The sequence below is a fragment of the Globicephala melas genome, chromosome 5, assembly GCF_963455315.2.
Source record: "Globicephala melas chromosome 5, mGloMel1.2, whole genome shotgun sequence".
Taxonomy (NCBI): Eukaryota; Metazoa; Chordata; class Mammalia; order Artiodactyla; family Delphinidae; genus Globicephala; species Globicephala melas.
Genome location: NC_083318.1, coordinates 62,230,178 through 62,246,576, shown reverse-complemented (window position 1 = coordinate 62,246,576; position 16,399 = coordinate 62,230,178). Strand labels below are relative to the sequence as shown.

At 41.9% G+C, this 16,399-nt stretch overlaps 1 protein-coding gene across 1 annotated transcript in view; it reads left to right on the top strand.

The window, feature by feature from the left end:
• Positions 1-16,399, top strand: part of RELL1 (RELT like 1) — a 61,520-nt gene that overhangs the window by 19,883 nt on the left and 25,238 nt on the right. Inside the window, exons 2-3 of the mRNA XM_030881014.3 lie at positions 11,002-11,223; positions 15,303-15,374. Of these exons, the coding sequence (XP_030736874.1) occupies positions 11,002-11,223; positions 15,303-15,374 (294 nt within the window). The remainder of the gene's footprint in view (positions 1-11,001; positions 11,224-15,302; positions 15,375-16,399) is intronic.

Sequence of the window (16,399 nt, the reverse complement as noted above, 5' to 3'; positions counted from 1 at the left end):
TAAATCCAAGACAGTTGTGGAGAATGCTAGGGATTTTCTCTTACTCTGCAAAGTTAGTTTTCCCCTTCTAGTCTGAATGGAAACCTGAGATGGTAAATATTTATAGTTTCCATCATAATTTTTGTGTCTTTGTTTCTTTATATTGACATCACCCCAGTTTCAGTTCTCTGTTCTGGTAGCTACCTGGGGTTCAGGAGTAATTCAGTTTTGTCCCACAACCTCCTGCCCGTCAAGAATGTTTGTTCTCTTTTTTGTCCAGGCAAATTAAGTTTTTCTTTTGAAACCTAATATAAAGTCCTTTTTCTTCCTGGATCCACACTAATTACTTCCCTTCTCAACTCCTAAGGTACTTATACAAAGGAACTGCAGCTTAGGGAAGGGTTGTGCTCCAGACATTCCTTTTTGAGTAATTGGGTTGGAAATTGAAATGCATTTTCCCACTAAAAATAATAATTAGGCTCCCATAAAGGGTATTTAAAAAATGATAAAATGGGACTTAGTGAACTTTTATTACGGAAGAGTTGAAAGAATAGTAAAGTGGACTGCTGTACACTAACCACTTGGTTTCAATATTTTGCCATATTCACTTGTTCACCCTATCTATCTATCTGCCCATCCACCCATCCACATACCTCTATCTACCTACTTTTTTTGCTGAATTATTTGAAATCAAGTTGCAGACAGTGTTACATTTCACCCTAAATCCCTCTGCCATCACGTTGTAGGATTAAGGACTTCCTTCAACATAACTGCAATACCATGATCATAGCTTAAAAAAATAAACAATAAATTTGTACTACTGTCTACGCCATTTTCCTGTTGACCTCAAAATATCCTTTGTTGCTGTTTTAAAATTTTTATTATTGTTTAGAATTTGGAATCAGGCTCCAATCAAGGTTTACTAACCGGATTTTGTCCTATTAGTTTCTAACAAAAGCTATTTGAAGCCACATTTAGCCAAGTACTGGGGGAGGGAAGGAACTTTTCTGGGCATAGGTAGTATGTTGAAATCTTTGTGTACTCGCCCCTCCCTGTTTTCCTCTCCCATGCTTAATGCCTGTCTCTGGATCCTGGGGTGCCCCTGCTGCCCTGAGCTCTCCATTTTGGCCAGATCCCCAGCCCCAGGGTACAGGGACCTCTTAGCCAAATGCATCTGTGAATCGGGTTCATAGCTGGACATTCCTGATTTATGCATGTTTTGCTGGGGAAGCTTTCTGGGCCTCCATCTGTTCCCCTAGTGGTTTTTGCTGTCCAGTATCAAGAGTTTTCCAGCATCAGGGAAGCATTTCAAGGAATTTGACAAGATAGAGGTAACTGAGTAGCTGTATACTTCGGGAGGGACTTTGTATCATGGGTGAGTAGACTCTGGGCAGGTGGGTCCTGTCTGGATGTCCCTCCCTGCCTAGTCACAGCTGCGGAGTTGGGGAGGGTGGGACAGTAGCAGCGGCTTATCTGGAAGTTGGCAGCTGCCTGAAGTTCCACTACAAAGTTTAGCACTTATTTATATACTGACTTCCATTGTTTTCCAGTTTCCATATAAGCTCGTTTGTTCTCTTCATACATTTTAAGTTTTTAAAATTTGGGCAAATGCTGTGTCTCAGTCACTGGCGCTGGGGGAATATCTTAAAAGCTCTATGGTTTCGGTTATCCCCACAGCTAAAACCAGAAACAGTTTGGGGATGATTTTGTTTTGTGGAGTTTGCTTCGCATTCTCCCCTTTCATTAGTGTTCATAATTGATTTAAAACGTGTTTAAACAATTAGCTTAATAAAGGGTGTTGTTTTTCAGGAGCTAGTAGATCTTAGCTCTGCCAGGGTAGGATTGAGAGGCTCTGTCCTGAAACAGTATCTGCCTGGGTTTTCCTCCAGGCTCTTACCAGTTTTCAACCATGTGACCCTGGGCAAGTGACATACCCTCCCTAACCTCCAGCTTCTCTCTCTAAAATAATAGTACACATCTCATAGGGTCGTGACTGTCAGAAACCCTTGGGGCCCATGGCCTAAACTCTAAATATGTAGGTCCCCCTCGAGAGATCTAATCAAATATATTGATTTTGCAGCAGACTCAGCGGAATAGGGGTTGCAAATAGCCTCACGTCAGATCAGAGCAGGTTTTACTACCAATGAATTTGTCAGATTTGGTTTTGCTATGAAATGAGGTATAAAACTTTTTGTTTCAGAGCTTTTTGGGTTTTGCCTTGTGGACACGGGAGGGTGGGCTTGCATTTTCCTCTCTAGTAGCATCAACCCAGAGTGAATGTGGATAGGGCTGGAAAAGGTTGGGGAGTATGGAAATTTGAGAACCAGGAAGGACATTGGTTTTAGCACATAATATTTTTTTAAATGGTTAGTAATTTTCTTTTCTTTTTTCAATATTTATTTGGTTGTGCTGGGTGTTAGTTGTGGCTCGAGGACTCTGTAGTTACGGCATGCGAACTCTTAGTTGCAGCATGCATGAAGGATCTAGTTTCCTGACCAGGGATCAAACCCAAGCCCCCTGCTTTGGGAGCACGGAATCTTTTCCACTGCGCCACCAGGGAAGTCCAGCACATAATTTTTCAGCTGAGCAAACCAAGGTGCAGAGGGGTGAAGGGACTTGTTTAGTATCACAGAGGTAGCTGGGGACAAAGCTGGAGGAAGAAAAACCCCTTTAGAGAAATGCATATCTAGCTATCTTGGTCAGTAATCTAAATCAAAAATAGACTACTTTTGGGTACTGTGATTTGAATGTTTGCTGAAAAAAAATAGGGTGTGTATCTGTGTGTTTAAAAGCAAGGTTCCAGCCAAGCTTAGTGGGTTATCTACTTACCAGCCAAGTCCTTTTCCCATCACAGAGTTGTTGGGTCACTGCTGGGAAACCCTAGCTTCTGAGAATGTACACCCTTTCCTGATAGGAGAGGAAGAATTGCTATCAGAACCATCAAAATGCTCTTGGCCCTGGTTGGAACAAAGCTGCTTGGGAGAAGTCACAAGGGCCTCCTTATCTGGAGTCTCAGGTTATTACCGTCATCCCCATTATGTGTATTTTAGCAACCCTCGAGCTATGCCCACTGGGTTTAAGGAATGCCATTTCTGCGCCATTTCTTCTCAGCTCCTCTGACCATTGGGGTCAGTTGGAAATGTAAGTATTACTTGGAATCCAAGCTAGAAAACTGCTTTTGATTTTTTGGGTTGACTTTGAGCCATTCCTCATACCTCTTCCTCAGTTTCTTGCTGTCTTAATGTTTTTTATATAACATCTTCTTTTGTGACTTTGTCAATAGGATCTTGGCAAAACACAGTACATAGTGGGTCTTCAAAGTACGGTGAATTAACCAAACCTGGCTGGGTCTAAGAAAAACGCTAAGGATTTTGATAACCGCTGGCTTTTGCTGGACCTGTTTTACTTGTAATGTGGAGGGGAATCACTTTTATCAGTAAGAGCTGAGAACTCTCTGTTTCTATGGCTCTTGCTGTGTGCAGAGGATCCTGGAGACGAGGTGATGGGCTTGTTTTGAAGAGGCTGAGGGACCCGAGGTTGTGGTCTGCATAAGGTGGGCTGTGATTTGGGAGTTGGAAGGGAGGTCAGAGAGGGGGGACAAATAGAGTTTTGCAGTTGTTCATCGGGTAAGCTGCTCTGAGGTCTGGTGGTGGGCATTTTCAAAACATCCTCCTTCCTGCTGTGCTAATTGGAATCCATAGTTTTGCGATGTGGGGAGCCTTTAATCTAAGTTGTGAAATATAAGAGCAAACCAACATTTAGCATTTTAACAGAAGAGTTGGTAAATGATGACCTCAGCTCAGGTAAGAGGAAGCAGCGTCCAAGCAGGCAGGATCCAGACTGCCTGGTTTGAATCCAGCCACTGACAGGTAGTAGCTCTGTGACCTTGGGAAGGCTCCTTGACCTTTCTGTGCTTCCTTTCCACATCTGTGACGTGGGGAGAATACCAGTAACTATGTCATAAGTTTATTGTGAAGATTCCCTGCTTGGCTTACTGCTGGATTGCAAATGCTTCATAAATGTGGTGTTGCTTATTGTTAGTAGTTACAGAGGTATAACAAATTAGTCTGAGCCGGACTTCCATCACTTCTGGAACACTCCCACCTGAAACCATCCCCTTCCTGCCTCTGGTTCAGCCTACTTTCCATTCTGACCCTGATCCCTCGTGTCTGATTCCCTTGGGTCTCTTATTCTCTTTCCTGCTCGGTGGCCCACCCTGCATGAGTTAACCCAGTTACAGGTTTGGGGTGCACATCTCAGCTGTGCCCCGAATGGCCTTGCAGTCCTTTCACTGGCCTCTCACATTCCTTCTGTTTCTCCACTAAGCCTCACTGTCTCCGTCAGCCCCTCTTCTTCTCTGGCGCCTCTAGTTCTCAAGAAATGCCATCTCTCATCTTCAGGCATCTGTTTGCTCACCTTCCCTCCATCCACGTAAAGAACAAACTCATGGACACCCTGCCTCAGGACGAAGTATCTTTTTTCCTATTCAAGTTTTTAATCCGTCTCCTTTTTGCTCCTTGGCTTCTTCTGCATGTAAATAAACACTTTGGTTTCAGCCACTTTAAAAAAATTCAAAACTCCAAATAAAAATTTCTTCCCTTCACGCTGAAAGTGAACTCCCTTACTCGTAATGCCCATAGTGGGCTTCTAGAAAGAGCAAACCGAGCTGTTTTCTGCTCTTCAACGCAGGGAATCTAGCCTCACCTTCTGGTCTATGAAAAACTGGTCCCTCCAAGGCCACAAAGATCTCCTGCCAACCGTTTTTTCCTTCCTATTTTATTTATTTTTTCATTTTATGTATGATGTATGTATGTATTTTAGGATTTTAAAGATTATTTTAGGATTTTAAGTTACTTCAAGAAACTATGGGGAAACAGAAAGGGAGCAAAGTGCAACAAGGGGAAAGTTAAAAAAATTTCCAGTTACTTTCTGATTCAGCAACTAAAGGCTTTCTGTGTATTCTTTGGAACTTCTATGTGGCCCAACTTGTCTGAGTTTTTCTCAATAATCTTTCTAAATATTCTTCTTAGGGTGTTTCTCTCTTTATTTTTTTTTAATTGTGATAAGAACACTTAACATGAGAATTACCCTCTTAACAAATTTTTAAGTGCACAATACGGTATTGTTAACCGAGGGCACAATGCTGTACAGCAAATATCTGGAACTTATTCATCTTGCATAACTGAAACTTTATCTCCGTTGAATAGCAACTACCCCCCCACCCCGGCCCCCGCCAAAGCTGGCTCCTGGCAACCACCATTCTACTCTCTTTCTATGAACTTGACTACTTTAGGTGCCTCATGTAAGTGGAATCATGTAGTATTTGTCTTTCTGTGACTGGCTCATTTCACCTGGCATAATGTCTTCCAGGTCCATCTTTGTTGTCCTTTACGGCAGGATTTCCTCCTTTTTTAAAGCTGAATGGGATTCGATTTTATGTATATGTCACATTTCTTTATCCTCTCAACCATCAGCGAACATTTACGTTGTTCCCAAGTCTTGGCTATTGTAAATAATGCTGTGGAGAACATGGGAGTGCAGCTATCTCTTCAAGATCCTGATTTCATTCCTTTTGGATAGATACCCAGAAATGGAATTGCTGCATCATTTGGTAGTTCTATTTTTAGGTTTTCTGAGGAAGCTCTATACTGTTTTCCATGGTGGATGTACCATTTTATGTTTCCGTCCTATTTTAGCTCCTCTCTCTTGAAGCATCTGACCTAGCTGACTGCTGATTCCTCCTGGAAACTTCTTCTCTGTTCTAAGGTAGAACCCTGGCTTCTCTTCCTCAGGTCCTCATGGAGTAGATCCAGTTGCTCAATGGATATTTCCATCTGGGTGTCTCCGTGCTTACCTTTATCACTACATGTTCAAAACCGAACATGTGCTATTGTCTTCTCCACGCAAGTATATGAGCTAGGGCCCCTGAAACAAAGTACCACAAACTGGGTGACTTAAAAAGGAGAGATTTATTGACTCACTGTTCTGTAGGCTACAAGTCCAAGATCAGGGTCAGCAGGGTTTCTTCTCCTGAGGGCTGTGAGAAAGAATCTGTTCAGTGCTTCTCTTCTAGATTCTGACGGTTCGCTGGCAATCTTTGATGTTCCTTGGCTTCTATAAAGCATCATCCTGACCTCTGCCTTTACCTTCACATGGTGTTTTTACTTTGTGCTTGTCTATCTCCAAATTTCCCTTTTTTTAAAGGACAGCAGCCATATGGGATTAGGGCCCACCCTAATGACTTCATTTTATACCTTTGTAAAGACCCTATGTCCTAATATAGTCACTTGGGGTTAGGACTTCAACATATGAATTGGGGGTGAGGCAAAATTCAACCCATAGCACCATGCAGACTTGATTTTTTTTCAGGTATTTCTCATCTCAATGAATGGCACCAATGTCCACCATGTTACTCAAGCAGAAACTTGGGAATCATCCTTATCAAATCACGTGCCTTTATATGAACCTAGCATCTAGAGCTTGTAGAACTTGGAGGCACAATTTTGGAATAGGAACCATGGCATCCAACAGGTTTACAAAGGGATCTGTGACTCCCAAATGGCTGACAACCTCTGCTCTGTATCTTTTTCTTTTTTTTAGCGTCTACCGCCTTGGTACACGTAATACATACATAAGAATTTTAGAAAACTACAGAAAAGCATAAAAATAAAATTAATAATTATCCTATTATTCAATTACCCAGAATCACTTATTATTTTGGTCATTTCTCATACATTTTATGCCTTCATGCATTTTTTTTTTTTACTAGTTGGAGCATACTGTATGTAAGATTTTGAATCCAACTTTTTAAAATTCAACACTGAATCATGTGTGTTTCCATATCTTCACAAAATCTTCATAAATAGTTTTAAATGGTGTGTGTTATTCCATCAAATGGATAGATAATGATTGACTTAGATATTTTATTATTATCCCATTATCAAATATGCAGGTCGTTGCTATTTTTTGACTTTTATAAATAATGCTATGACAACCTTTACTATTAATTTGGACTCAAATAAATATTTTTTTCAGAATTCAGGTATGAGTCAGCAGGGGATAAAGAAAAAAGGTGGACACAGTATCTCTAAGCAAATTATTAGTGTAAATTGAAAGAAAGCTAAGCCTACCTCAGTTAACAAATATCTTAGGCGTTAATTGTGAGTAGTTACTTTGTGATTTAAAAGTTATTCTTAATTAAATTGTTGAGGTAGATCACAGTAGAGTCTCCAGTCAACATTTTGCTCTTCAGTGATTCTTTACAGTCTATAACAGGGTTGTACAATGATGGAAATGTTCTTCATCTGACCTGTCCAATATGGAAGCAATTAGCCACGTGTGACTATTGAGCACTTGAAAAGTGGTTAGTCCAACTGAGGAACTGAATTTTAAATTTTATTTATTTTTAATTGATTTAAATTTAAGTAACTATTTGTGGTTAGTGGTTACCTACTGGATAGTGCAGTTCTATCAAGGTGATGCCTAAACACTTTTATAGTGCTTATCTTTTCCTACATACCCTTTTAAGTGTTTTACATATTAATGTATTTAATCCTCACAATGACTTTAGGAAGTAGTCTTCCAGTTACTATTGCTATATAAAAAATTACCACAAAACTCAGTGGCTTAAAACAATAACAATCATTTATTTTCCCTGTGAATCTACAGTTTGGGCAGGGTTCATCAGAAATGGCTCATCTTTGCTCCATGCAGCATCAACTGAGCTTATAGAGTCTACTTCTAAGATATCTCAATAACATAGTTGTCATGTTGATGACTATTATTGGTTTTTCTTCTTGGGGGAGCTTGGGTTTCCTCACGGCATGGTGGCTGGCTTCCAAAAGCAAGTGTCCCAAGAGACAGGAAGTGGAAGCTGTCAGTTTCTTAAGGCCTGGGACTTAGAAACTGACAAAATATCACTTCCAACATATTCTATTGGTCAGGCAAAGCACAGAATATATCTTCAAGGGGAGGAGATATAGACCTCACCTCTCCATGGGAGCAGTGCCAAAGCATTTGGGGACATGTCTTAAAGTCATCATAGAAAGGTACAATCATTTTGATTCTGTTTTACAGATGAGGAAACTGAGCACCTAGCAGTTAAGAAACTTGCTCAAGGTGACATGCCTAGTAATTGGCCAAGCTGTTATTTATGCCAGGCAGTCTGACATTTTTTTTTTTTTTTTTTGCTGTACGCGGGCCTCTCACTGTTGTGGCCTCTCCTGTTGCGGAGCACAGGCTCCGGACGCGCAGGCCCAGCGGCCATGGCTCACGGGCCTAGCTGCTCCGCAGCATGTGGGATCTTCCCGGACCGGGGCACGAACTTGTGTCCCCTGCATCGGCAGGCGGACTCTCAACCACTGCGCCACCAGGGAAGCCCTGACCTTTTTTTAACTACAGTGCATCTCTGTAGTTCATGTTTCACTAATTTAGATTCATATCTTCTTCAGTTTTTTCCATGGTGCAATAATTATGAAATTAAATGACTGCTAATATGTTTGTAAATCACAAACTGTAAATACATAGTATTTGCAAGGGTTTACTAGATGTCAAATTAATGATGAACACACATTCTCAACCACCTGATTCAGGAGGAGCTGTTTGGCTCCAATTTGGAGCCCCTCTGCTTTCATCTCTGTTTCTACTGCTTCCCAAAGAGAATTTATTATCACCTCCAGATTGAAACAGACCATGATTCTGAGTAAAACTCTTTCAGTCTTAGCATGTTGCCTGCTTTACCTATTCCTGTTGCATGGCATATGTGTTTTTAAAAAGGAATTAATAAATAACACACTTAGAATTATAAAAGGAGTTGAATATTCTGGGTTTTACTGAAAGTAAATCTTGAGGTTAAACCCTAATTTAGATGATATATTTGCATATGTTTAGGGAAGTGTGTGTGTGTATTCTCTTATTTATTTATTCATTCATTTATTAATTATATTCTTGGAAGAGAAATCAGAAAAAATATATAGATTATGCCAAATTCTAGAGGTTGCATGATAAAATAATGAATGCAACCTTTTACAAACCTGAGAAACCAGCAATTTCCTTTCATGTTCAAAGATAATGGATAGTTCCATGTGAGAGAGAGAGAGAGAGAGAGAGAGAGAGAGCGAGAGAGAGAGAGAGCGCCTTTTGTCCTGTGGCTTCTGTTTGATACTATTTGCTGCAGTGAAGAAATGTGGTCACTTCACACCTAGTCTCTGTCCCCATGTAATCATTACAACACAGGGGTATTTTTTGGTTTTTTTTTTCATCAAAATACTCTTGAGAGAGTTTATAGTTAAATGCATCTAGCTTTCCAGTTTCTGGGTTTCCAAGCAATATGTGTGAATCTCCATGATGTAGAAAAGCTTATTTTATTACTTCAGAATCTGAGTATCCCAAATAGTGAGACTTCGCTTCAGTGAAATCCCACATTTTTCTTTAGTCCACATCCTACCTGACCCACTCCTTTGTTTTTGTTTTTTTAAAATATTTATTTATTTAATTATTTATTGGGTTGTTCTGGGTCTTAGTTGTGGCAGGCAGGCTCCTTAGTTGTGGCATGCATGTGGGATCTAGTTCCCTGACCAGGGATCGAACCTGGGCCCCCTGCATTGGGAGCGTGGAGTCTTATCCCCTGTGCCACCAGGGAAGTCCCTTCTCCTTTTTTTGATAACTCCCTTCTCATTTTATGTGTGTGAACTGGTATTTTGTTGATTTTCCACACAGTCGGCTCTTTCTCCGTTATCTTAACTGGCCGTATCTTATGATTGTACGAGCCGGGCTCACAGTTTTTCCCTCTCACTCCTTCATAGATGTGACTCAGTTCCCCATATATGGGAACTTCTTGGGAGCCTACGTAGCATGCTCTTGGGCCCAGATATCCGGCTGCCTCTGGCGTAAGTCCATGTGGCATTTTGACTTGTCCAAAAGCAAATGTCTCCTTCTCTCCCAAAGATGCCCCCTTCCCAGCTGCCCCATTTTTGAAGTCATAAAATAGATCCCCACTATTACTGTTTCTTTTAATGCCCCAATGCATACCTTCCTCGGCCTTTCTCCCAATCTCTCATGCCTGCCCAGCTGTTCACTTGTTTATGCCTGTTTCCGATACTACCCTACAAGCTCCAAGATGGCGTTGGTCATGCTGTGTTATTTTCCACTCTCTCTCCAGCTCCCAGCTGGTGCTTTTCACATAATGGGCATGCCATAAATGCTAATTTGGGTTAGTAAACAAATAAACAAATGCATGTGCTTCCATTTTTATGTTTGTATCCCTGGGCCAAAACTTGATGCCGTCGTGGATTTTTCTCTCTTTTTTCATACACTAGATCTGTCAGTTTACTAAATCTTTCTGGGACATATACTCCATGAGGACAGGGATCTTTGTTTTGCTCAGGGGTATGTCCCAGATGCCTGGAATGGTGCCTGGCATGTAGTTGAGCCAAGCTGAGCATTTACTATGTTGTAGAAATGGTTCTGGATGTTTTACATGTATTAATTTATTTAATCTTCATAACAAGCCTAGAAGGGTGGGTAGCTACTATTAGTGTGCCTATTTTACAAGAAACCAAGGCATGGAGATTAAGTCATCGTCCAGCGTCACACAGCTGCTAAGCGGTAGAGCCAGGATGTGACCGCACGTCTCCTGAGTCTGTGCTCTTAACCACTAAGTAGTCTGCTGTGATACCACCTAGTGATGGTGTGTTTGCTCTGTGTGGACCCTTCACTGAAACTCTGTACATTCACTCCACGCTGTGTAGGTACTCTTTTAGAGGAAGAAGCAGAGGCTGGTTTGGAGGGGATTAAAAAAAAATTACCCAGGGTGGGACCCAGGTGCTGAGTATCAGGGACAGGATGGGAACTCAAGACTGTTTCAGCACAAGCCTGTGTGCCTGTCCTGCCAGACCTGCCAGTCTCTGCGTGGCCCGTGGTTTTGGAAGCAGACTGACATTTAACAGGAACATTTCCCAAGGTTGTCGGAGTTTCCTTGTCCCCAGTAGACGTCTGATGCAGCTGTGCATGTTTTTTCCTCAGACAATGATGGCAGCCGCCCGTTACACTCCAGAACTGAGACGACGCCCTCGCCCACGAACAATGGAAATGGACACCCAGAATACATTGCGTACGCGCTTGTCCCTGTGTTCTTCATCATGGGTCTCTTCGGTGTCCTCATCTGCCACCTGCTTAAGAAGAAAGGCTATCGTTGTACAACAGAAGCTGAGCAAGACGTGGAAGAAGAAAAGGTTGAAAAGATAGGTAAATCACCTGGCTTCTTTTTATGGGAATGTGAGTGCAGACGATTTTTAAATCAGAAACCAGTAACGTATATTTTCCATCTCTATAAGGCAAATGATCCATCTTTTTTTATATATTGACATTATGTAAATTTAAAGTGTACAACACGTCAATCGGATACATTTGTATATTGTAATATGATTACCATTGTAGCGATATTTAGCACCTCTATCACAGTACGTAATTGTCATTTCTTTTTAGTGGCGGAAATCATTAAGTTCTAGTCTCTGAGCAGGTTTGATGATTATAATACAATATTTTTGCCTATATTCACTATACTGTGCATTCGATCTCTAAGGCTTATTTACTATTTGTTCTAAGTTTGTACCCTTAAGCAACATCTGCCCTATTGTAACCGAAGGTGGTGTCTGGCTGCTCGCTGCTCAAAAGCCAATAATAAGGCCACGTTGGTGGTTTATTTTGGGTGCTGGCAACCGGGGGGTGAGGGGAGAGGGTTAATGGACTCCTGTCCAAAGGCTGACTACCCCTCGCCCCTGACCATCAGGGGGTAAAAGAGCTTTTATAGACGAAGGGAGGGAGCTACATGAAGAAACAGCACAGTCAGCTCTGACAGTCATCTTGAAATTGGTCATGTGGTGGTCTGACCAGTGTCATCTTGATTGTTTTTTTGTTTTGTTTTTTATAAATTTATTTATTTTATTCATTTATTTCTGGCTTCCTTGGGTCTTCGTTGCTGTGCGCGGGCTTTCTCTAGTTGCAGAGAGTGGGGGCTACTCTTCGTTGTGGTGCGCAGGCTTCTCATTGCGGTGGCTTCTCTGATTGCGGAGTACGGGCTCTAGAGCGCAGGCTCAGTAGCTGCTCAGTAGTTGTGGTGCACGGGCTTAGTTGCTCCGCGGCATGTGGGATTTTCCCGGGCCAGGGCTCGAACCCGTGTCTCCTGCATTGGCAGGCGTATTCTTAACCACTGCGCCACCAGGGAAGCCCATCTTGATTGTTTTGGTTTTTTTCGGTACCCAGGCCTCTCACTGTTGTGGCCTCTCCCTCTGCAAAGCACAGGCTCCGGATGCGCAGGCTCAGCGGCCATGGCTCACGGGCCCAGCCGCTGCGCGGCATGTGGGATCTTTCCGGACCGGGGCACGAACCCGTGTCCCCTGCATTGGCAGGCGGACTCGCAACCACTGCGCCACCAGGGAAGCCCTTGATTGTTTTAAGTGCAGTTAATCTTTCCAGGGTCAGTTTTTTCCCATTTCCTTGAGGCCAATTCTCAGAATTGTGGCAGCTTATGTCCGTGGCTACAGCCTGGTCATCATGTAGTTAACTTCTTCCACCTGGTGGGGCTTTCAGTATCTACAAGACAGCTCGCAGGATACGGCTCAGAATATTATCTACAGCCCTTGAGAAGGAACTAGAGGTCCTTGATTTAGCTTGACTTTGCTTAGTGACTATTATTGTCTTGTCCTGCTTGACTGCTTTTCTCTGCTTCTGCATTTTCTCACTTCTCTGATTAAACTTATCCTTTGGCTAAAGTTTTTCCACAGGCAAAAGGCAGGCAGAGGACGTGGGCGTATAGACCACAGGGCCCTGCTCCATTTCACTCTCTCCCCATCCCTTATGCCCTGGTAACCACTCTCTATTTTTACAACTTTGGCTTTTTTAGTTTCCACATACAAGTGATAACATACAGTACTTGTCTTATTCTGTGTGTGATTTATTTCACTAAGCATAATGTGCTTAAAGTCCATCTGTGTTGTCAAAAATGGCAGGATGTCCTCCTTTCTCATGGCTGAATACTATTCCATTATATATATATATACATATATATATATGTATATATATGTATGTATATATCTCACATCTTCTTTACCCATTCATTCTTTGATGGGCAGTTAGGTTGTTTCCATATCTTGGCTATTGGGAATAGTTCTGCAATAAACATGGGAGTGCATATAAATCTTCAAGATCCTGTTTTCATTTCCTTTGGGAATGGAATGACTGGATCATAGGGTACTTCTATTTTTAATTTTTTGAGGAACCTCCATATTGTTTTCCACACTGGCTGCACCAGTTCACACTCCGACCAGCTGTGCAGAAGTGTTCCCTTTTTTCTGCATCCTCGCCAACTTTTACAAAATGATCCATCTTAAAGGCAGATGGTGTGGTGTAGTGTCACTGTAGATTTCACAGGAAGCACACCTAGAGTTATAAACCTTGCTTTCATTTATTAAATACCTACTAAATCATTTACTCTTATTTGCCTTGTAGCCTCAGGCAAGTTACATATGTTATATATGCTGCTATGTATAATTTAACTTAAATTTAATTTCATTAATTTAATACTAACTTAATTAAAATTTTAATTTAAGTGAGAACAGTAATCTCCACCTTGTAAGATTATTGTGAAATTTATAGAGAATATATATTTGGTGTTTGTCACACATGGCCACTCAGTAAATATTAACCCTTACTATTATTGAATTAGATTCCAATAAGAACAATGGGAAAACTGAATACGTCTCACCATTTTTGTGCTGTTACTTTTGCTGGGGGAGTTCTATCTTAAATCTACGAGGTTAGAGTCTATGTTTATTAAGTAAGAGGTTGTGTGAACATTGCAGTGAAAATATGGCAAGAACTGATGCTTTCGTATTGACTTCAGACCGTCTCAGCTTTTCCTCTTAAAGTGGAGTTGCTGGATTGTGTTTGGAAAACGCTGAGAGATGAAATCCTGTTTTCTCCACAGATGTACTTTCCAACTACCCTTTAGGGCCTTGGGGAGTAGTAGGTAACTCTCCTTATCCCTTTCAGCCTCTCAAAGGATAGTTTTTGCAGAAAGGTTACAGTTGGAGTAGGTCAGCCTTCAAGCCGGCCCCAAGGGCAGAGTGCGGGAGCTTCTTCATTCCTTGCCAGCTTGCCGCCCTGTTGGTTTTTCCCACCCCCACTGACCTTTGAGCCAGAGAGAGAGCACGGTCACAGGATGAGTCATGTTTGAGCTTATGAGCAAACCAAGGCTGAGTGTTTGTCAACAGAAGGCGGGGCCTCCCCCTCCTCCTTCCTAGATGCTCTGTAGGTCGGCTTAGCCATTAGCAAGTGCACTGTGCAACCAAACGTGTATTCATGAGAGCAAGCAGCTTGGATCGAGAAGACCATTTTCCAGATACACGGGTAGGACACCGCACACCTTGATTCATTCTTTGCGAGCTAGATCAACCCTCCCTCTTCCTTCCTGTGTTATGGAAGCAAATTATAAGGATCAGTTTCAGGGTGGAGATTTGATTCTTTTTTTTCAAGGACTATCCCATGTGCAGAGTCTCTCAAAGTAAACTGAGTCTGTAGGCAATTAACTGTGACCAACATTTAGATCATTTGGAAGTACATTTAAAAGAAGAGTCTTGTAAAAACACAGACGAATAATTACCCAATTTTTTTTTTTTTTTTTGCGGTACGCGGGCCTCTCACTGTTGTGGCCTCTCCCGTTGCGGAGCACAGGCTCCGGACGCGCAGGCTCAGCGGCCATGGCTCACGGGCCCAGCCGCTCCGCGGCACGTGGGATCTTCCCAGACCGGGGCACGAACCCGTGTCCCCTGCATCGGCTGGCGGACTCTCAACCACTGCGCCACCAGGGAAGCCCAATAATTACCCAATTTAAGAAACGAATTAATTTTCTAAATTTATATAGTACATCTGCAATTAAAATAAAATCCAAGAAGTTTTTCTTTTAAATGTCTTTTTTCTTTCCATTTCCCTTAAAGGTTTAACAAAACGATGAGAGAGAAATAATAGTTGTAAGGACTGATATAGATACATGGAATTGTTGTCTTGGAAACTGAGTGTGTGTTTGGACTTGAGATCGATGGACAACTCTGATACTTTTTATGCCTCTTATGCCAGGGAAGTCACTGTGTGCTTTCAGTCAGGCAGCTTGGGGTTAAAGGAAGAAAGCAGAGCTCTTAGCACCATGGGGATCAGCTGAACTTTCTGGACACTGTTCAGAGAGGTCTTGGGCTCTAAGACTGCACATCTCGTTGACCTGATGCAAGTGACCAATTGTAACCTGTCCTCCCCTCCCCTTTCTCTTTCAGAGTTGAACGACAGTGTAAATGAAAATAGTGACACCGTTGGGCAAATTGTCCACTACATCATGAAAAACGAAGGTATGGTTGTTTTAGTGTCCAGAACAATTCAGTATTCGTAGGTTTATTAAAAACCTGCTTCAAAGAGTCATGATTTGTATAGATTGTCCTGTCAATGTTTCTGAAGTTATTGACACCTTTTACCTAAGCTCACAAATAGCTCAGCTTCCAGCATTATCTGACCAGGGGAGTTTCATAGAAGTGTTTTCTAAGAGTCAGTCATCGTAGAGTCAGCCCGGAGGCTTACCTTTTATTCCTGGCCTCACCTCGATTTGGGGAAAGTCATATTACATCATGGAGCCTCACTTTCCTCCTCTAAAATAATATTTACCGCATAGCATTGTTGTGACATATTGCACATAAAGTGCTTGTATAATAAGCACTCAAATATTATCTATTCCTTTTTTTGTGCTTTTAAACATATTGTGGTAAAATACGCATAACGTAAAATGGACCGTTATACCCATTTTAAAATGGACAATTCATTGGCCTTAAGTACGTTCACAATGATGTACAGCCATCACCACTATCTAGCTACAGAACTTTTTCATCATCCCAAACTCTGTACCCACTAAGCAGTCACTCCCTAATCTCCATCCCCTTTCCCTTCATCCTCTGGCAACCCCTCCTCTGCTTTCTGTCTCCATAGATTTGCCCATTCTGTGATCTATTCTTAAGTGTTAAAACTTTTAAAAAGTCTAACCTTTATGGCTTTAAGCACTTTTTTCCCCTCTGAAATGTATTCTAAACCCCCATCTTCCTAATCTTCCCCATCTTCCTAAACTAATCAGGATTAGTTTAATCTTGATTAGATAAATCAGGGTCATTGTTTTGAAGGTGATTGTCTCCATAAGATTCCGCACCCCGAGTGACTTTTGAGGTGTGTGGCGCTCCTACCCACATACCTGTGAACTAAAAACGTCACCTGTCATGTCAGTAAACAAAGGATGTTGCAACCATCAAGCCATCACATCTGCCCCAGCGGGGCACCCTGAGGAGACTCAGGGTGCACAGGATACTGGCCCCAGAGGGCTGAGGTGCACATC